The sequence below is a fragment of the Protopterus annectens genome, chromosome 16.part0, assembly GCF_019279795.1.
Source record: "Protopterus annectens isolate FY-2018-M chromosome 16.part0, PAN1.0, whole genome shotgun sequence".
Classification (NCBI taxonomy): Eukaryota; Metazoa; Chordata; order Ceratodontiformes; family Protopteridae; genus Protopterus; species Protopterus annectens.
In genome coordinates this window covers 690,107,824-690,131,812 of record NC_056750.1, presented here as the reverse complement: position 1 = coordinate 690,131,812, position 23,989 = coordinate 690,107,824, and the positions used below count along the sequence as shown (strand labels likewise).

At 39.3% G+C, this 23,989-nt stretch overlaps 1 protein-coding gene across 2 annotated transcripts in view; it reads right to left on the bottom strand.

Moving 5' to 3' along the window:
- The window catches only part of LIPH (lipase H), a 328,988-nt gene that overhangs the window by 200,876 nt on the left and 104,123 nt on the right, over positions 1–23,989 (bottom strand). For both annotated transcript variants that reach the window (XM_044058848.1, XM_044058849.1), the window contains exon 3: positions 23,287–23,395. In XM_044058848.1, coding sequence (XP_043914783.1) covers positions 23,287–23,395 — 109 coding nt within the window. The remainder of the gene's footprint in view (positions 1–23,286; positions 23,396–23,989) is intronic.

Below are 23,989 nucleotides of genomic sequence, written 5' to 3'. Positions count from 1 at the left end.
TTGGGGTCTGGGCTGGGGTTGGTTATTTTGCCAGGATTGATAAGGGAAGAGATTCCTTTCCAGATTTTTTGAGGATTTGTGTTGTTAGTGTTTTGGAGTATGGAAAAGTAGTTTTGCCGATCGGTGATGACAAGTCTTTTTACTTTGTTTCTAAGTGTTTTGAATTCATTACGGGTGAGTGGAGTTTTATTTTTCTGATAAAGTGTCCAGGCCTTGTCTCTGTGTCGCATGGCTGTTAGTGTGTCTTTGGTTAACCAGGGGCTAGTTTTTAGTTTTATTCTTTTAGTCCTTATAGGCACATGGTAGTCTAGAAGGTTCAAGAAGGTTGTGTTGAAGTGGGCTACGGCATTGTCTAGAGGTAAAGTTTTTAGAATGTTTCAGTCAACTACTTTTAGAGAGTTGGAGAAAGCTATTGGGTTGAAATTTTATGGTTGCGGGTAGTAATATAATTATGTGTTCTCTGTAAAGGTGCTGGTAGTTGATATGTGATGATAGGTAGGTGGTCACTAAAGGAGTCTAAAAGGGTACCACTGTTGGAGAAATAATGAGGGTGAGAGACTAGAATCCAGTCTAGAATGCTACCCTTTGAAAGAGATTTTGAGGGGCAGGTAATATTAATAATTAGTTGTGAGAAGTTGTAAAGGTTGATATTAAGTGGGTTTGAGGAAGAATGAATGGATGACCAATTGATATTGGTGTCACCCAAAATTATGATTTCATTGCTAATGTTGGAGGAGAGCCGGGATAGGATATTCTCTAGTGTGGTAATATCTCCGGGGGGAATGTAAAGGGAGGCTATACATATGTGCTTGTATTTACTGACTTGAAGTACTGATAGGAGTAGTTCAGCATTATTGAAAGTGGGAATGGGTTTGTTATAAGGGGTGACTGACAAGGAGGATGAGTGTAGTAGACGCAGTACATGCAAGAGATGCAATTATACAGCCAAACTGGAGGCTAAGCTCTCTCAACCTAAGACTGGACCAGACTGTCAAGAGGAGAAGGGAATTACTTGCATCACACCACCAGTCTCACATAGACCTATAAGCCAGCACCATCAAAAAACACACATAAATACAAGAAAACATACTCGGAGGCTCTAAATAAAAATCTGCAAAAGCAACAGAGACCTCCAAAGCAGACATCCAAGCAACCTCCACCCCCAACACAAAACACGAAACACATACTTCACCAAACCAGTGTGCCACACAATCACAGCCCTTAAGGCAAAATAACATAACCAACACACTAGTAATAGGTGACACTATAGTCAGGCACACTATGTGCAACTCACTAGGCTGAACAAGGAGAGGGTTACTGTTAGCTGCCTGTCAGGTGCCAGGATCTGCCACATAACACAAGCACTCAGGTCACTCCAGAACAAGTACAAATATGACTCTGTCATTATCCATGTTGGTGTGAATAACCTGAGCCGTACCTCCCTGGACTACATGAAAAGAGAAATGGAGGAGCTCTCTGATCATGTAGCCCAGGCCGGTATGACCCTGACCCTGAGTAGCATCATGCCCTCACCAAGAATGATACCATGGTATAAAGAAAAAATTACCAATTTCAACAATTGGCTAAGTTTCTGGTGTCATTGAAAGGGGATCCAGTGTCTGTCAGCATGGGATGACATGCTCGACAAGCCACGCTGCTTCACCAGAGATGGCTTGCACCTGTCACCCTTAGGCTTCCGAATACTGGCCAAGGCTCTTGTCACCCCCATAGTGCCTTTTTTAGGCAAGGCTCAAAATACAAACCCACCGCCATATATAGCACAGGTAACAAAAAACTGAGGGTAATGCTACTCAGTGCCAGAAGTCTAAACCTCAAAATGCATGCACTCGAGGCACTCCTCAGTATGGAGAAAATCGATATATGTGCAGTAACAGAAACCTAGTTTTAGGCTCGAGAGAGCACCCCAGCACTACCAAGCTGCAACTCATACCATACATTTTGACCACAAAACCCAGACCGAAATACAAAAGGCGGGGGCGTATCCATATTCATCAAGGATACCCACACCTCCAGGTTAGTGGCACAGCACGATGCTTTAGAGATTATTCACGTGCAACTAACAATGGGCAGAACTGCAATTCAGATTGTAGCTTGCTATAGATCACCCACCATATCACAGAACCCCCATTCCGCATTTCTGGAAGCACTGGGAAACATAAAGGTCCTACCAAACACCTGGATATTGGGTGATTTCAATTACCCAAACATTAACTGGGAGAACTACTCAAGTGCTAACTCCCTTGCCCAACATTTCCCATACTTTATAAACTCAAATGCCCTGGATTAACTCCCCCACCAGAGGTGAAAGCATATTGGACCTGGTCATCACCAACAAGGGTGACCGGTGTTCCAAACCAGAGGTCAACTCCTCGCTGGTTAGATCTGAACATAAACTAATCGTTCTGGATATCCACATTCTACCTCCACCCCCAGTCAAAGAAACCACCATGAAAAACTTTTCAAAAGCAAACTTCACATTACTTAAGACCGAGGTGGAAAGTTTCAAATCCCCCATGCTAAAGGATAACGCTGCCCAAGCTACAAAATCCTTCATTAATGCACTCTACGGGCATCTACAAGAATGCATGGATCATGCTATCCCAAGCAAAACCAAGACTCACTCCTCCAAGAAAAGGAAACCTGTCTGGTGGACCCCTGTCATAAACAAGCTGTACAATCAAAGGAGGAAACTAGTACAGAAAAGAGTAAAATCCCAAGAAGGGAAGACGTCCCTGATCAGTATCAGCAAGAAACTACGATCCCTCATTAAATCATCCAAGGCTAGCTTTGAAAGAAAAATCGTCAAGGACTCCAAAGATAACCACAAGGTATTCTTTAGCTATGTCAAGAATCTAAGTGGCAATTCTCAGATCGGCTCAGAGTTAGTGCAGAATGGCACAAAATACACTGAACTGACCGATATCACCAACATCCTGGCAGAGAGGTTCAGTGCAAACTTCACCCCCCTCTCATCCCCAAAAGGGCCCATAACCATACCAGAAGAATGTAGTGCCCCTGGTATCACAGGCACTCAGGTTAAAACAGCCCTCTCCAAAGCCAAAAAACACAGCATCAGTGGGACTGGATGGTGTCCCAGGCTGTGTCCTACATGAGATCAAAGATGAACAAACCCCTCACCTAAACACACTGTTCAAACTCAGCCTCTCCACAGGCTATGTGCCCATAGAGTGGCACACAGCAACGGTTATTCTGCTCCACAAAGGTGGAGCCACAACAGACCTCAGGAACTATCACCCTATAAGCCTGACTAGCTTGGTCTGCAAGGCTATGGAGTGCATCATTATGGATCGCATTAATAGAGACATTGGGAACCTCCAAACACTGGCCCTACCCAGTTCGGCTTTGTTAATGGCAGATCATGCCTCCTAAACCTGGTGGACTTCTTTGAGACAGTTACCAAGGCTATAGATGAGGGAAAAGAGGCCCAGACAGCCTACCTAGACCTCACAAAGGCCTTCAACACCATTCCCCATTTTGGCATTATAGACAAGCTCACCAGCCTGAACATAAACCCCTACATCATGAGATGGGTTGCCAACTGGCTCACAGATAGAACCCACATGGTAAAAGTTGCGGGAGCTAAGTCTGACTAAACTGGTTACAAGTGGCATTCCCCAGGGCTCAGTCTTAGGACCCCTCCTGTTCGGCATATACTTCTCAGAGGTACAGGCAAGCACAGGAGGACTATGGCTGGCCAAGTTCGCAGACGACTGCAAACTAGGGCCTATAATTGACTCTCCGGCTGACACAGACATCCTCCAAAAGGGTCTCACTGAGACAGATACCTGGTGTCAAAACCATGGCTTCAAGATAAATGCCAAAAAGTGCATAGTCATCCCCTTTGGTAAAACAAAGTATCCATAAACTACCACATAGGTGGTATTCCCCTATATACGGACGATGTAATAAGGGATCTGGGGACCCAAGTAGATAGTAATCTCTCCTTTGATAATCACATTGCCAAAGTGGTTAGAAAATCCTTCTATGTGGCCCACCTAATCACAAAAGGGTTTGCATCCAGATCAAAAGAGGTCATTGTGCCCCTCTACGCATCACTCATCAGACCCATCATAGAGTACAATGCCCCATTTGGGAAGTACCTTACAAGACACCTGCAACAGCTGGAAAGACCACAGAAGTACCTCACCAAGAGGATCACTGGCCTCAAACAGATGCCCTATGCAGCTCGACTGAAGAAACTCCAGCTGTACTCGGTTGCATACCACCTTCTCAGAGGTGATCTCTGCCTGACATACAAGGCCATGTCCAACCCAGAATTGATGGACATGCTCCACCTAAAGAAAACCATATCCCCTTGAGCCACACACTCTAGGGATCTAAACCTCACCACAACAATAAATAGGACATGTTGGAGGGACAGATTCCAGTCCCAGAGACTTCCCATGCTCTGGAACAAGATTCCAATCTACATTAGGCAGAGCTCCTCATTAACACTCTTCAAGAGAAACCTTGATGAGTGGATGGGAAACAAAAAGTTTACCCCGGGGATCACTTCAGTGGCTCTGCTGGACAGAGGCACAAGGAACTAATCTAAGGTGGCGGTAAAAGCCAACACATTCCAGCTAGGCTTATAAATGCCTTTGGGCAGATAGCATAGTACATACCTATGAACCTATGAACCTATGAACTTTCTGACAGATGTGTGGAGTCTTAAACTCAAATGTTTTGCCATTATTTAATGACTTCAATCCTCAGCTATTTGCCAGACAGGTACACATTTTAGGGGGATCACCATAAATATGAGGCAAACATCTGGGCATTCTGTGAAAATCTGTACAGTTGAGAGATATGCTTGGTAGGGACAATTGTCCCTTTTGCTTTGACCACTTTTGTTTTCCTGACAGGTTGGGGGTGTTACGAGCATTCTCGCCCATTTTTAATTGCTGGAAAGGCAATTCTGGAGTGCAAGGGCATGTGTGTTGTGAGAGCTCAGCTGTCAGACACACCCCCTGCACTCGTATACAGCTCTGTGTCCGTTTAACAGCAAAGGCAGCAAGCTTTCATGAATATGCAAGGCGCACTGCTGGGCTGTATGGGAATGGTCCCTGCCATGCAGGAATAACTTACTTCTGCTTGGCTGCTTGCTGAATCCTGGGGAATATGTGTACATTCTTTATGGTGATCGTGATCGTGATACACTGGGATTAGGAAATTCAATTTTTCTGAGTGTAGTGCAATCTCGGAGTTGGTATATTTAATTTATGGGGGGTGTGGGGGGTGCAGGGGGGCTTGCCCTCCTGCAGAAACGTAGATGGTCTGAAGTAGATCCTTTTATATATATATATATATATATATATATATATATATATATATATATATATATATATATATATATATATATATATATATATATATATATATATATATATATATATATATACACCTTGTTACATACTTTGTAAAAAATTATACTGTTTGATGTTTTATTTTAGCTCTTTTGTTTTTCTTCTCGGGTGTCCGCTGAAAAATAGTCTCTACCCAGTTGGACTAACCCGGTCAACAAATGTAAAATAAATATATGTGAAATAAATAAAGTAAAACAAACAACAGAAGAAACAAAACAAACCTGTCTTTTCTGGAGAACATATAAATTATCATTCCGAAAAAAGGCTTACTTGTTAAATTCAATACTGATGGGAATAATAGCATACTTAACAAGTATATTTTTGTTGCCAGCAGTATTTGGAAAGGACTTATTGTAGATTTTTTCATTTATATGGGGTTCTAGGTTAAACCCAGTAAAAAGATGAGTTTTGTATGTAAATAAAGAGGAAGGAAGTTTAGGATTAATTAATCCAGTAGTATATGCTGCTTCATTATATTTGTAAAGTGTTAAAGTGGATAAATGAAAAAGATGAGAGATTAGTAGTAAAACTGTATAAATATAAGTATGATACAATTGTGGGTATAGTAAAAAAGAGAAGAGTGTGTACATGAAGAAATAAAATATTGCCAATAAAAGATATTTTTGTGGAAAATAAAAAATTATGATATAGGAAAAAGATAGCAGAGTGTGGTATAGGAATGTAATGATAAAACATTGCTATGTAAAACCATGGAAAATTTAGAAGATGAAAAAATTAAAGCTACAAAAATAAGAAGCAAATGGTATAATTAGAAAGTAAAATGTCAAGATTTTTTGTGAAGACTGATAATGGATAAATTACCAGCAAAACAAAATGTCATATAAAAAGAAACATGTTTACATTGCCAAGAAGAAGAACATATGGAACATGTATTTTTGAAATATAAGAGTAAAAAAGTTACGGAGTAAACTATGTAAAGAAGATTTTTAAAAGAAGTGGATAAAATAAACATGGATACGATTAAATATGGATATTATAAGAACAGAAGTAAAGAATATGTTAAAAGAATATATAAAAAGTTATTTTATGTCATATGGGTTATAACGAATGAAAGAATAAATGAAATTATGTTTAATAGTAAAGGGATTTTAGCAACGATATTAAGCAAAATAAGATGGTGTATATAGAAAAAGGAGTGGGGGTCTAATAGGGATGAAGATTTAGTATGGTTGTAAAGGAAATTATGAATATGTATGAATATATACATGTACATTTGGAAATATTAAAAATATGTAAATATGTTGTAAATAAGAGTTCCTTTTGTATATAAATAAAGGACCCCTACTCTTTTCAGTAGGTGCTGTGGAAAGTTTTACATCCACATGAAATGTCACCAACTCAAGCAGATGGGACTTCAAGTTTATCATCTCATAAGCATAATTCCTCCTCCTCATCACAACAGGATTGTGAGATATGACCACTTAGAAATGCAAGAAGTTCACAAAGTTTAAAAAGTGACAGAATTATGCAAAATATAAACAAAATAATCTTGCTGTATTAAGGTTTGTCTACAACTAGTAAAAAGTAAGATGGTATAAAAATAAAATACAGAGACATCTCACAGAGCACACAAAATGTTAATCTGATAAAATAAGATTGCTGTAACCCATGAAATACAGTAAGACTTATAAAATAAGTCCAATCTAGTGTTATGAGGCACAAAATAAAATAGGTTCTAAAAATAACAAATATAAACCACTTGAAGTAAACAGCCGATTTTCAGGACAAATACCAGTCAGACAAAAAACAATCAGATATCTTCTACTGAGGTTAAATTCTACAACTACAACCTTCATAAAAGCCTGCTAGAAACTCATCTATTAACAAATACAGTAGTGCTTACATAGTTTACTGAGCATGAAAAGCTACTTCATTTATGAAACACAGCAATGAATCTTTTTGTTTAAAAAATAAGTATTATATAGAACAAATTAAAAAGTAAAACAAATTGCAAATGACATTTTGAATTGTGTACCCCAGGTTTATAACTTGCACCAAGGGAAAGGTCACCACACTTAATTAAGAGATTATACACCTGCCATGCCTAATTTGTCCTGACAGATGAAACATATCCAGCAAGTGTTTCCCCACAGGCCACACAAAACACATCGCTGATATATCATACAAAATCCCAACAGATCCCCATTTCATAACAAACAGATCACTCTAAGCATTTTCATTTGGCTATACTATTGCAGTCACACCAAACACACATTTGTACCTTCAAGTTCCTCAGATCTGCACTAATATTATTAGAAGAAATGTATCTGATTTCATATAGTGTACAACCTTTGAACATGTAACATCTACAATAGCAGATTGTTCAGTTTGCAGTACATACCCAAGTATGCTGAAATCTCAATGACAGCCTTATGTCAGATCAGATGCTATCAAATTGCCAAGGTGGTTGTTGTGTGTTAGACTATATTATGTTAATTGAAAAATTAAAAGAATAAATCCTCTCCTCAGCTGCACAGACTAGGATGATGTGCCTTCCTTCTTCTCTTAGAGCTGCTGAGCTATTCTTCCTGCTCAATACTCTGCTTTCATCACTTTGACTTGCATCCAGTCTATTGGATTCAGAGACTTGGATTGAGAGCTGCTCCATTCGAATAAAATCATGATGTCATTATGTTGATGTCATGAGCTGACAACATGTGGCTGTTGAGGGGCAAAATGAAAACTAAAAAATAGTAATTTAAAGGGACCAGTCAGAATTTCATGATACACTTTTATTTTATTTTTAAAATTAGTATTTTCCTGACACATAATAGATAATTGAAATGCATGCTGCCCGCACAGTTCGTTGGCTGCACACCTCATCCGTCCCACCCATGGTGCCAGGGAAGCATCTTACCTTTTTATCATTTCCTTCTCCTGCTGATACATTTCTAACAATAAGATGTTGTTTCCAGTCTCTTGCCTCCCTACCAGCAGTGGGTCCCCAATCTGCGCAGGTTCCTTCTATCCTTCTTACCCTTTAATAATGATGATGTCATAGGTTCATAGGTTGATACTAGGCTATCTGCCCTAGGGCATTTATAAGCCTAGCCAGAGTGTGTTTGGCTTTCACCACCCTTTTAGATTAGTTGACTGTTCCTCTGTATAGTAGGTCACAGAATATAGCCCTTTTAAGGTTAGTTTACTGTGCCTCTGTCTAGTAGGGACACAGAAAAGATTCCAGGGGTAAACCTTTGATCTCCCATCCATTCGTCAAGATTTCTCTTGAAGAGGGTCATTGAGGGGTTCTGTCTAACATGGATTGGGATTTTGTTCCAGAGTGAGGGGAGCCTCTGTGATATGAATCTATCCCTCCAGCATGTCCTATTTCTTTCTGTGCTGAGGTTTAAGTCCCTAGAGCATGTAGCTCTAAGGGATTTGGATTTCCTGAGGTGGAGCATGTCCATTAATTCTGGGTTGGACATGGCTTTGTACATCAGACGCAGATCACCTCTGAGTAGGCGGTAAACAACTGAGTAGAGCTGGAGTTTCTTTAGCCTAACTGCGTAGGGCATCTGTTTCAGTCCTTTGATCCTCTTGGTGAGGTACTTTTGGGGTCTTTCCAGTTGCTGCAGGTGTCGGGTAAGGTACATCCCAAATGGGGCATTGTATTCAATTATGGGTCTGATGAGTGATGAGTAGAGGGGGCACAATGACCTCTCTTGATCTAGATGTGAACCCTTTCGTGATAAGGTGGGCTATATAGAAAGTCTTTCTAACCACTTTGGCAATGTGATTGTCAAAGGAGAGATTGCTATCTACTTGGGTCCCCAAATCCCTAATTACTTCTTCCGTGCCAATGGATTACCACCTATGTGGTAATTTGTGGGCACTTTGTTTTTCCCAAAGGGGATGACTATGCACTTTTTGGCATTTAGCTTTAGGCCATGGCTCTGGCACCAGTTATCCGTCTCTGTTAGACCCTTTTGGAGGATGCTTGTGTCAATCGGCGAGTCGATTATGGCACCCAGTTTGCAGTCATCTATGAACTTGGTCAGCCATAGTCCTCCCGTGTTAGCCTGTACGTCAGAGAAATATATACCGAACAAGAGAGGTCCCAGGACTGAGCCTTGTGGGACACCACTTGTAACTGGTTTAGAGTCTGACATGGCACCTGCAATTCTGACTATGTGGGTTCTATCCCTGAGCCAGTTTGCAACCCATATTGTGACATAGGGGTTGATATTTAAGCTGGTGAGCTTATTTATGATGCCCGAGTGGGGTATTGTGTTGAAGGCTTTTGCGAGGTCCAGGTAGGCTGTGTGGACTACCTTCCCTTCATCTATGGCCTTGGTGACTGTTTCAAAGAAGTGGACCAGGTTCAAGAGGCAAGATCTGCCCTTAACAAAGCTGAATTGGGTAGGATCCAGTGTTTGGAGGTTCCCAATGTCTTTGTTTATGAGTTCCATGATGATATGCTCCATAGCTTTGCAGACCAGGCTAGTCAGACTTATAGGGTGATAGTTTCTGGGGTCCATTGTGGCACCTATTTTGTGGAGTGGGACCACTGTTGCTGTACTCCATTCCTTGGGTACATATCCTGTAGTAAGGCTGAGATTGAACAGTGACTTTATGTGAGGGTTCAGTTCTTCTTGGAGCTCATGTAAGACACAGCCCAGGACACCATCTGGTCCCACTGGTGCTGTGTTTTTTGCTTTGGAGAGGGCAGCTCTCGCCTGTTCATCTGTGATGTCAGGGAGGCTACACTCTGTTGGGATAGACATTTGCTGTTTTGGGGGGAAGGGGGGGTTTGCACTGAACCTGTCTGCCAGGATGTTGACAATGTCTGTGGGTTCAGTGTATTTTTTTGTCATTTTGCTCTAACTCAGAACATATCTGGGAGTTGCCACCCAGGTTCCTGACATAACTAAAGAAGGCCTTGTGATTATCTTTAGCGTCTTGTGCAATTTTTCTTTCAAAGTTGGCCTTAGATGATTTTATGAGAGATCGTAGTTTCTTGCTAGTACTGATCAGAGATGCCTTCCCTTTTTGGGATTTTGCTCTATCATGTAGTAGCTTCCTCCTTCTGTTGTATAGCTTATTTATGGCTGGGGTCCACCCCTCAGGTCTTCTGCCTTTGGAGGAGTGAGTCTTGGTTTTATTTGGGATAGCACGATCCATGCATTCCTCTAGGTGTCCATAGAATGCGTTTGTAAAGGATTCTGCGGTTTGGGCCATATTTTCCACTGGCCTGGGGGCTTTGAAGGATTCCAACTTGGTTTTAAGAAGTGTGAACTTTGCTTTTGAGAAGTTCTTCACCGTGGTTTCCTTGGCTGGGGGTGGGGATGGGGTATGGATGTCCAGTGAGATTAATTTGTGGTCAGATCTTACCAATGAGGTCTATACCTCTGGTATGGAACATAGAGTCCCCATGTTGGTGATGATCAGGTCCAATATGTTTTCCCCTCTTGTGGGAGTGGTGACCAGTTGTTCCATAAAATTTGAGTTTATAAATTCTAGTAACCATTGGGTGAGGGTGTTGGGGCTTGAGTAGTGCTCCCAGTCTATGTTTGGGTAGTTGAAGTCACCCATTATGATGGTGTTTGGAGAGACCTTCATATACTCCAGTGTTCTTAGGAAAGCTGAGTGGGTTTCCTGAGTTTGGGAGGGTGGTCTGTAGCAGGCTACAAACTGAAAGACAGTTTTGCCCACTGTTAGTTGCACATGGATGGTCTCCGATGCTTCGTGCAGTGCCACTAACCTGGAGGTGTGGGTATCTTTGATGAATATGGCTACTCCCCCTCCTTTTGTAGTTCAGTCCAAGTTTTGGGGCCGAAAAGCATGGTATGAGGTATAACCTGGTAGTGCTGGGGTGCTCTCGGGGGCCTTGAACCAGGTTTCTGTTACTGCACAGATATCGATATTCTCCATACTGAGGAGGGCCTTGAGTGCATGCATCTTGAGGTTTAGACTTCTGGCTTTGAGCAGCATTACCCTTAGTTTCTTTTTCCTTGTGTTGTCTATGGAGGTGGGTTTGTCTTTTGAGCCTTGCCTAAAAAAGGCACTATGGGGGTGGCAAGAGCCTTAGCCAATATTTGAAAGCCCAGGGGTGACAGGTGCAAGCCGTCCCTAGCGAAGCAACATGGCTTGTCGAGCATGTCATCCCAGGCTGACAGACACTGGATCCCCTTTGAGTGACACCAATACTTTAGCCAATTGTTAAAATTGATCATTTTGTCTTTATACTGTGGCATCATTCTTGGTGAGGGTAAGATGCTACTCAAGGTCAGGGTCATACCGGCCTGGGCTCCATGATCAGAGGGCTCCTCTATGTCTCTTTTCATGTAGTCCAGGGAGGTACGTCTCAGGTCATTCACACCAGCATGGATAATGATGGAGTCATATTTGTACTTGCTTTGGAATGACCTGAGTGCTTGTGTTATGTGGCGGATCCTGGCACCCGACAGGCAGCTTACAATGACCTTCTTGTTCAGCCTGGTGAGTGGGATGTCAGTGTGTCTGAAAACAGAGTCACCTATTACAAGTGTATTAGGTGTGTTGTTTAGCCTTAAGGGCTGTGACTGTGTGGCACACTGACTCTGTGAACTATGTGATACGTGGGTATTGTTGTGGGGTAGCAGTTGCTTGGATGTCTGCTTTGGAGGTCTTTGCTGCTTGGGCAGATTTTTATTTAGAGCCTGCGAATATGATTTTGTGTGTTTATGTGTTTGATTTGCTGTTGCGCTAGGTCTATGTGAGACTGGATTTGTGGTGTGCGAGGTCACCTTCTCCTCCTGACTGACTGACTGCGCCAGTACTGGGTTGAGAGAGCTCAGCCTCCAGTTTGGCTATATAGTTGCATCTCTCATATATATTTGAGCTTGTTGGGAGGAGAAGAGGGTGGTCTGTGTATATAAGGCAGTTGTAACATTGCCTCAAGATTCCCAGATTCACCAGCTGGACTGGAGAGTAAACCCGGAAGTGTCTTTTGGACATGCCAGAATAGTATAAGGAACTACTTTTTGACTGATCAAAAAGGACCAATAGGGATCCAAGTACTTAAAGGGAGTATAAGAGGGTGTAGTGCTTTAGTTTTTTAGTGCTTACTTATAAGATTACTTATACAAGCAACTGCAGGGCTTTAGAATGAAAATAGAGTGCTTACTTTGAGATTTAGAACAGTTCTAAGGGAAAAAGTGAAGAGCAGACTACAATAACCTTACCCTTCAATAACCTTCCTTTGCCAGAACTGTGTAAGAGTGAGAAGAGGTACAGCTGGAAGGAGGTACCTCATCCTCCCTGAATTATGCTGTAATTGTTCTTTTTCTTAGCAAGGCTTAGCCAGCAAGTGGTGGCCTTTGTGGCCTGTCTGGGGCATGAGGTCTTTTGTCTTCTACCCAGCAATGTCCACAGGCATGATACCTACTCTTAGAGTCCAGAATGCTTGTGTAATCTTTTTTTTTAAACGCCTTTATCAAATTATCATTTGTGGCATAGGCAAATTTACATTTCTACAGAAGTAATCAAACTGTGTTAACAAATTAACATTAACAAACATTATACTCCACATATATTGCTATATATCATATAACCTAAGCAACATTACATAAATTATACAATTCCTGTCCCATTTTTAGACAAGAAACATCTTTATTAAACCATCACTTACGATATAAGTAATCACACCTTTATATAAATGAAAACAAAGCTCACCTTTAATCCACACAGCACCCACAAGTTTGCCATATGTTTCAAAAGTATGAAGATTCTGATTACCTAAATTGGCCTCGCTCTGCATAATTAGAAGTGTCTTCATGTGGAAGGTTAGTATGGGTGTGTTAAGTGAACCAAATAAAAAAATATATAATCACCAAATAAAATTAAAAAAAAAAAAAAAAAATATATATATATATATATATATATATATATATATACATATATATATATATATATATATATATATATATATATATATATATATAATTACCAGCTGAGGCGATATAATTTGCAATAATTGTTTCTGTCTGGCAGCCTCAGTCTATGATAGAGATCTGCAAATTACTCACATGGCATTCAGCACCTTGCTTAATGCTGTTCTCATTTTGCCTGAAGATGGCACCTGTTTATGTCTTTGTTTTGTGATAGGATAGTACATCTACCATTTCCTGTGGATGCTATCTTCAGTTTATAAAATTTTGAAAATGTTCTTCTAAATAAGTTTACAAACACTGCAGATAGAACTGTGCAATTTTAGATCTTAAGTTCCTGAAGCCATCCATTGGTTATAGACCTGATACGTCAGTGATGCCAAGTAAATCACTAACAGTAATCTGCAGCTACCATCTACCATTCCTTGCCTTTATCTTACACATCTAATCATTTTGCAGCAGCTGTATGTAAATATGAAAATCATAAAGCTACAGAGATAGCAGTTAATTTATTGCTGTCATGCATTTAGGCTCATGACTGAAATTCTTGAAATGGAAACCCAAATCCAACTTTTAGCATCAACCTAAATCTTGAAAATCAGGTCTGTATCTTTTACTGCTCACAGAATCTCAGTGATGGAGCCCATTAAGTTGATGTGAATCAAAAACATCACGTCTGAGTCGTTATGCCCTTATTCAGATGTAGCTGCTTTATACTTAGTGGGATGCAGATTGCTTACTCTAAAACCATGCCTCCAGGGATGAGAAGTCAGACTGCAGCTAAACTACAAATGAGTTTCGTGGGGCCTTTGGTGGAAGGAGTACAGCAAAGCCTGTGCATCAGTCTTCAGTGTTTTTCACTCTCTTCTTTTGACTGGCATCATTATTTTCCATCTACTTTGCATAAACTGTACAACACAAAAAGGAAAAAAAATCCTGACTGAGTGAATGCTTGGCTTGGTACAGCAAATTCCTATCTCATTTCTTAAATATATGTACTCATCCTATCTCCTACATGGGATCCCACTTCCTTAATACACAATCCTGAGCAAATTTATTGAATCCTAATAATTACTTCTAGTCACTATAGTAACATCTGCCATTGTTTAGCACTAAAAATGATTCGCACTCGTTAGAGGCACACCACAGTCTAATCACTGTCTAGCTATACATTTGCTCATAAACTCTTATATTATCCTAATTGCCCATCTCTCATTTATACTATTTCAAGGAGACTCTTCACTTGTAAGCTCAGGAAACTAGAGGGGCAGCTAATCGGCATACCAAAACAGATTTGGCTATAGTAAGTTTCCTAGATTTGAAGGTTAGCTATGAAAACAAACTAGCACATAGTGTAATATGCATGCTAAAAGGAAACCTTTCAAAACAAAAGATGAGTTATCACTTAATCAGAAAATGCATCTGCACCTGTGGTATTATATAACAATATTAAGTGCAGTATCACAATAATGTTGTCCAAGTTCTCAACTCTTATTCTGACTCTCATAATAACTTTGCCATTACATTTTTTGTATAAAAAAAATTACAGTATGCAGATTTTCTTCATCTGTATACTATACTACAACATATTTTATTATGTTCTTTCTTTCACCAGTTGTAAGAAGGCTTGTATGACTTTATTACATACACCAATGTTCATTATTCATTTTACTCCTGGAGAGTTTCTTTTCACTGGGACTCCTGTGAAAATGGCACCTCCTATCTGGACTTTCCTGGTTAACAGTTTAAATAAATAAATAAATAATTAATTTTCATGCTGTGATAAACTGTAGTCTGACAACAGTTCATGTCATATAATTGTACAAGCAATTTCACATAGTTAAAAGTGTCAAAACACCATGGAGGAGCTCTGCATATTTAGTGTCTAGACTTTAGATATACTTCAAATCAAAAGAGATTTATAAGTAAATTAGCAAACCTTGAAGCAGCAGGATAGTAATAAATGTAGCACTCTGTGAGGAATGCATGCAGTAATGGAGTGAAGCATAGAGTCATACTAGGTGTTACCCATTTTAGTCTTTATATGTGACATGGCAAAATATCCAGAGGGAATGAATATTTATAGAAAGAATAACAAAGAACAAATAAGAAGTTTATATTCACACTGTGTTCATAGCAGAAGAGGATGTTTACATGAAAGGGTACTTGTTGTGCAAGATTTGTAGAAAGTTGCAGAAGGTATTTAAGTATGTATGAAGCATATGTGCAGATTAGCAGTAGACTAGGGAATGCTGATATGTGGAACTAAGTAGTTAACACAGGTAATAATAAAAAGTAGAGAAGGGTGGCTACTGTATGTTTAAAGATTCTCTAACAATTCTTGTCATCTGATGACATCTGAAAAGTATTAAAAGTATTGTATATATCCTTATGTAGAAAAATATGTTGCACCAAACAAAAGCAGATGTTCCCAGTTGTGCACTGACACAAATACATGCATACTTGAAATAATGAAGATATGGCATAGTACACACACACACACACACACACACACACACACACACATATATATATATATATATATATTATATTATATATATATATATATATATATATATATATATATGTATATTATGTGTATATATATATATATATATATATATATATATATATATATATATATATATATATATATATATATATGTATATTATATGTGTGTATATATATATATATATATATATATATATATATATATATATATATATATATATTTTTTTTTACTTTGGATTTGCAATCATATACAGCCATGCACTGAGTATTGTCCTGCCATTTAGTGTGATCCCAAATAAAATAAATGCTAAACAGTTAATGTTCTTAGTACAAGACAGTGTCAGGTTTGATTGCGCCTCCCCTGAAACAATAAATGAGGGAACGGAGGGTCAGAAGAGGAAAGGTAGCTACAAGTGTGGCCATTGTAATCAATGTGACTACATGTCAAATGTTGATGAAATTAGTATTCCTAGCAGGAACAATAGAATTATCAAAAGTAAAAGTTTTTATAGTTGTGAGACGAAGGGTGTAGTTTATATAAGCATTTGTAAGAAATGCAATTCCTTCTATATAGGAAATACAGAGCGGGTCTTGAGGAGGAGAATATACGAACACTGTTATGAGATTTCTAAGGCGAAAGATACTAACGCCTTATATAGACATACAAAAGAGTGCAAAGAGGCAAATTTTGAATTTTTTGTTATTGAACAGGTGGAAAAAGATGTAAGAGGCGGTTTATGGGAGGAAAGACTGGCCTATAGAGAACTATGGTGGCAAATATTTCTTAACGCCACTAAAAAACCTGGTTTAAACGATAGTGTATCTATAGTTCCAGTTCTTAAATTAAAAGCAGCAGATATTTAAAACAAAAAGAAATATTTTTTGAAGCTTGTAATCTACAGAATGGCCAACAGATGGTGGTATTTATTCACAAAAAGATATATTATTAAATTTTGAACATGCATTTACTAAATACTAATGTCTCTTTACATGAATTCATGAATTTATTATCTTGCACTGTTTAGATTTTGATGAAATTGTTTTTATGTATAAATAAAGTTATTTATTAATATATTAATTTAATGCAAAGTATAGATATTAAGGTGTTTTTAAAATGGGTCATTTTTAATTTAATATTTATGAGAAACATTTACTGATTGGTTATTTTAAGATGCACTGTGATTTATTGGGCAAATTTTGAAAGGTTTTTTTATTTAATGCTCTAATTAACTCTGATTGGCTTTATCTGATGAAGTCATTGTGAGGAAAGACGAAAACGCAATTTTTTGGTTAAGAGCATTTATTTTGCTGCTTGGATTATATTTTGTCCTAACTTGAGTTAGTAAACTGTGGAATTGTGCAATACTTGCTGGTGTTCGTGCCTTCGATTTGGTTTTTGTGGATTTACCTGGTTCATATTGTCTATCTTCATTTTATTAATGTTCTTAGTACAAGACAGTGTCAGGTTTGATTGCGCCTCCCCTGAAACAGGTCTGGACCTCCCCAGGGATACAGTGTCACCATCTGAGAAACACTGTTGTAGACAAAAACCATAAGGGAGGGGCAGGGGATAGAGGTAATGTGCTAGATAAAAGGCTGCTAGACAGACTTCTGATGTAATGAGGATTTTGAGAAATGGGAGCTTGATAGGGTGGTTATACACATACTGACTAATTATATTTAAAGTGGGAGTACAACAGAATAAATGACAGACAACTCCTGGGACTGGGGATTTGAAGAGTGAGAACTGTTAGATTACTCTTAATAGTTCAAGGGAAGGTGGTCAATCACCCTGTCATGATCTGGTATAACCTAAAAAACAGCCACTAAGTGGCCTGTCAGTTCTCTGACTCTGTATGTGTGTGTGTGTGTGGGGGGGGGGATTGTATACACACAGCTGGAGAGCTTACTCTGGGAGGGTAGCAGTGCCTTAAAAGAAGTGTTCTGAGAAGTTACATTTATGTTGAAATAAAGGCTAATGCTAATTGGGGAGAGGCTAATGCTAATCAACCATATGCTCATCTCCAGAAATGTCAATGGTACCTGATTTGCTGAGTGTATAAAATTTCACTGTTGGAGGAAAAAGACGTCACCCTAAAGGCATTGTAGTCATCAGTTCACTCTTATAGGAGTATGCACAGAGAAGGTACTTTCACCAAAGATGTGGGGGGGTACAGGGTGTGTGTGTGTGTGTGTGTGTGTGTGTGTGTGTGTGTGTGTGTGTGTGTGTGTGTGTGTGTGTGTGTGTGTGTGTATGTCTATATCTGGCAGGATCTGCCTTATTGGTGGCACTAGGGAAGTTAAATGGGGAATTGAGAGTGTCAGTGTGTGTGTATGGGTTGAAGCATGCATCTGGGTAAATAGATATGCATTTCTGTGACTGTGATCAACTGTGAAGGTGGCATCTTTGTTGATGGGTGTATGTGTGCATGTATGTGTGGGAACATCTGGGACAGAAAGTGTGTGTGTGTGTGTATGTGTGTGTGTGTGTGTGTGTGTGTGTGTGTGTGTGTGTGTGTGTGTGTGTTTGTGTGTGTGTGTGTGTGTGTGGATACACCACACCCCCTCACACATACTTAACTACATCTTCCCTCTCAACACCTTCCATACCTAGGATTACTAACCTTCCTAATCAACCTCTCATACCTAACACAACTCCCACATCCCACCTATAACCCACCCTTACACTGTACATCCATAACCCAACAACTCCCCCTACCCTCTTTCCCTTCAATACCTCCCGTACTCTATCCCTTCTTCATCACTTATTATTTAAAGTAAAAATCCTCCCAACCCTTGCCACACCTATTTATCACCAAAATAACAAATATATCTTCCACCCATACCCTACACCTCATTCTATCACTAAACATATACATCATCTACTAGGCCTACTCTTCCTCTCTCTGCCTGGTGATATTCATCCCAACCCCGGCCCCAACAACTCCACACCTAACCACATACCCACACATATCCTCACTCCTCATTCCATCCACTTCACCACATTAAATGCATGTAGTGTATGTAACAAAATCCCCAGTCTCCATGCTTGGCTTTTACATAATCACCCTGACATTATAGCCATCTCTGAAACCTGGCTTAAGCCTAACATAAAAGACTCAGAAGTACTGCCCCCTGGCTATCAAATTATACACAATGATAGGCCCAACAAAACAGAGGTGGAGTAGCCATCATTTACTCCTCCTCTTACCCTGTCACTCCTTTTACTAACCCCACTCCAAATTTCTCCACATCAGAAATAACAATAGTCCACCTAAAGATCAATAACCATAAATCCATATGCATAGCAGCCATATATATCCCCCCCAGCAAAAACAATATTCCAATACTAGAAGATATTCTTTCTTGGTTCTCTTCTAATATTAAAAATGAAACCTTTATTCTCGGTGATGAAAATATCAACTTGGCAAATATCATTTCTCAACCCCCTTCCCAAGCAATCATCCTCTTTAATTTCTGCCAAATCATCCAATCTCCCACTAGGCCTAACAAAAATGGAGACTCAGGCACCATCTTCGACTGGATTTTAGTAACTCACCCTAATAACATCTCCTCTTCAGGCATCCTTCCAGACCCTATTAGTGACCACATGCCCGCCTTCACCATCTGCCACCCATCTCATACCCACAAACAGCACCACTACATTCAAACTCAAAACCTCTCTAATTTCAAACCACTCCCATTTCACCAACTGTCTAGGCTAAACAGACTTGTCTGTCCTAAGAACCCTACCCCTTGACAATGCTATCACCAATTTTAACGAAACCTTCCTAAACTTACTAAATAGCCTCGCTCCACTCAGAACCAAAAGGGTCAAGTCACATATTTGTCCCTGGTTATCAAAAGAGAGCAAACAAATCATACTCCAATGAGATAAAAAATGGAAACAATACCATAAATGTAAACTACCTAATATTCTAATAGAATTTAAACAACTTCAGAATACTGTAAAAAAACTAATAACCAAAGATCGGAAATCATACTATACCAAGATTCAATCTGAGCACCCCAGCAACCCAAAAAAGTTCTGGAATATAGTCTCCTCTCTCCCTAATCCTGGAGACAAAGCTAACCCTTGCCCTAACCCTAACCTCTCTGACCCTGACATTGCTTCCTCTTTTAACACCTTCTTTGTAAACTGTATAGCTAAACTTACCACCTCCTTTGCTCACCCACCACCTAACTATCCTCCACAAGCACCCCTCCTTTCCACCAATACTGACCTTTCCACCTTAAACCTCCACCCTGCCCCTACAAGCACCATAAAAAAACTATTACTCCAGCTAAAACCCTGCAGTACTGCCCCTGATAATCTACCACCTCTATACCTCAAACTAGCAGCTAACAGCATAGCCCAGCCAGTTTCCATACTTATCAATAGATGCATCCAGGAGTCCCATGTCCCTTCTATATAGAAACACACATTCATCATTCCTCTACACAAAGGTGGCAAGAGCAATGACACCACTAATTTCAGGCCGATTGCTATCCTCTCCCCATTATCAAAAATCCTGGAAAAATGCATCCACTTGGAACTAATGACACATCTTACACAGAATAACCTCCTTACCCCAACTCAACATGGCTTTCATCCCGGCCATAGCACAATCACTGCCCTTCTATCTTTCCTAGAATGCATTAACCAGGGCCATGACTCTGGCAAGTTAGTATCTACTGTATTCTTGGATCTATCAAAAGCTTTTGACACCATATCCCACCCTATCCTTCTATCTCAATTATCCTCTCTCATCCTATCCCCCTCCTCTGTAGCCTTGTTCTCTAGCTACCTCTCAAATAGATACCAATCTGTCAAATGGAAATCTTCTATTTCCACCTTCCTTCCTACCCCCACAGGTGTCCCCCAGGGTTTTGTTCTTGGCCCCCTACTCTTTAACATATTTTTCCACAACTATCACCATTCTATCCCTGATACCTTTGTAATTCAGTATGCAGACAATTCCACAATCATCTGCACTGTTGACTCCCCTTCAGACTTACAGTTAAAAACTCAAACAGCTTTTACCAAAACAGAAACCTGGATGCGAAGCCATCACCTAGCCTTAAATGCTACCAAAACTAAGCTAATGATTTTTGTTCCAGCCAAAGCCATCACATTCAACAAAGCCTCTTTCTCTATTCTGCGTCAAGATAATACCCCTATTAAAATTGTTTCATATACTAAGTTACTAGGTGTCATCATTGATGAACACTTGCAATTTGACATCCATATTAATACTGCCATCAAAGAAAGAACATCAAAAATTAGGTCTCCTATACCGACATCACCATTTCCTCACCCCAACCACCAGAAAAGCCCTTGCCTCCACTTACCTCCTCCCCTCCCTGCTATACGGTGCCCCTCTGTACAACAACATTCAGCTTGGATTACAGTTCAAATTAGAAGCCTGCTATAATAAAATAAGCAAATTCACCACACGCTCCAAAACCTCATCTCACCATTGCCTCTCTCTTCAACACCTGAATTGGCTAGAACTGCCTAACTACCCAAAATTCATAAAGCTAACTACTGCCCAGAAACTCATTTTTAAGCCTTCTAGCTGCCCTTCCCTCTCCACCTCCTTAACCCTTTATATCCCAAATCGCCTACTAAGATCAAAAATCCAAAACCTCCTTCAAGTACATAAACCATTACGACCTCCCGGCCAATTCCTGCTTTCATACTCCCTATCCAAACTTTGGAACTCAATTTCATCCCATCTTCCACCTGTCTTACATCTCCCTAACATTAAATCCTTCTTACACTCTTACCTGTCCTCTAAATGGATGTGTCCCTGCTCCTTCCCTACTTGAACCCCAAACTCTTCCCCAACTCTCCATACTATTCCTTACAACTTCCATCTAAGTTCTACTACCACTACCCGACTGTTCTCTACCCCACTTGTTGTATTATATTTATCTCTTTCTGAACTCCAGCCTTTGACACATATAATCCACAACTGCACACTTCTACTAAAACATTTCCCACCTTCAGAATATTCCATTGTCTAATGAATATTTTACCCATTTCTGCTACATTTGAAGTAAATACTACCATTTGTACTTTGCCTCTAATTAACTTCACCTTTGTCTTATTATCTCAGTTTAATATGTATGAGCTATCTTTTATAGTCTATACTGTAATTTCTATATTGTTATTTGCTTGTTTTATACTGTACTGTTTTACATTGTAATTTGCTTAGTTATGGAGCTTTTCTCCCCGGGCCTCCACTGAAAATGAGTTCTTCTGGCCCAGTGAACTTCCCCAGTTATCAAACTGAAATAAATAAATAAAATAAATAAATGTGTGTTTTTGTGTGTGCATGTCTGTGGTGACATGAATGAAACTTCACAAATATGTGGGTGTTTGTATATGTGTGTGTGTTTGTGTGTGTATGTCTATATCTGGCAAGATCTGCCTTATTGGTAGCACTAGGGAAGTTAAGTAGGGAATTGAGAGTCTGGATGTGTGTGTGTATGGGTTGAAGCATGCATCTGGGTAAACAGATATACATTTCTGTGACTGTGATCAACTGTGAAGGTGGCATCTTTGTTGATGGGTGTATGTGTATGTGTGCATGTATGTGTGGAAAGATCAGGGACAGAAAGTCTGTGTGTGTGTGTGTGTGTGTGTGTGTGTGTGTGTGTGTGTGTGTGTGTGTGTGTGTGTGTGTATGTGAATGTGGGGGTGTACCATTGCCAACATGATGTGTAGGTCAGTAGGAAGAATACTAATGTCATCAGGTCTGACAGTGCTATTGTGGAACAGTGTGCAATTCAGAGGTAAGCTAATAAGCAGATAATGAGGCCTTTCTCATTGTGGCCATAGCTTTCTCTGAATCATGCTTTCACTGTTCCTGTAGCTGAGTGATCTACAGTGGTCAATTAGTATGTGTGGTGAGCCTTTTTCTGAATCTAAGGGTATGTACATGACTTTATTACTTTTTCACTTTTACTATTTGTAAAATTCATATTCTGCCATGTGGAGCTGTACTCTCTGGGCTTCTGTTGAAAACTGGATTTCAGTCTAGTCAATAAACTGAAAGATATAAACAAATTAATTAACAAATGAATAAATAAACAAATAAACAGACAAGAAAGAAAACCAAGCCGTTGACAAAAGAATAGCCAAATAAATGGAAATGTCTGGAACTGTTTTTTTGCAAAAAGTGTGGTAGAAATATATACTTGTTTATCACTAAAATCTGTTACAGAAAACACAGTGATGGTTTTCAAAGATGCATGGGACAGACACAATGAGATACTATGACATCTTCCTTTTAGTCCCATTCTTAGGAAATCAGATTTTTGTGTAAGCATTGTTGTTCCTCATACTCAAACCACTCGGAATAAGAATTATTTATAAAGTACCTTATGTGTCCTTATTTATATTGTACTTACCAAATTATACACTTAACTGTGTATCCATTAAACTCAAGGGAAAAAAAGAATTTCATACCTGTGATTCTCCCAATCTGACCTTTAAATTTTTGTCCAACAAATCCTGAGATATGTGCTCCAAGGCTGACACCTATCATATGGATTTGGTCAAGTGCTGCCCCTTGGTTCTACAGAGGTAAAATGGACATGACAAAAAAAAAAAATAATAAATAAATCAAGATTGTGCTTTGTTTCATGTTTTAAGTTACACTTAAATTTGCATAAAGCAAGGTCATAGGTAAAATTACTTCTTGAATGGAGGGAGGATGCCATATTAAACAAGCAGAGGCATTATGGCCACTCAGCAGAACAGCAAACCAGCACATTACTGATGTTCAACATCATATTTTTCATTCCTTCTTTGTTTTTTTTTTTTTTGCACATTTAATAGACTGAATAAATAATTAAATAAATAAATAAAATAAAGCTAGCTGTGCTCAGTAAACTTTTCTATCAGTTTTTGTATTGGTCTCTCTCCAGTTTTGTTTTTACATATTTAAATAAAACTGAAGCTTCCTTTTTTGCATTAAAGAGTATGCATCTGCCAAGCAAAATGATAGCATTACCGCTGGCAAACAAAATAGGAGAAAGAAAAATAATTAAAACATATCTTGACTTTATAGTTTTAGCATTAAAGTTTACATTGTGTTAAATAATCTACTGCTTCATATAAATTCCAAGCTATTACCTATCTCTGATGACCACAGGGACAGTACCACTTT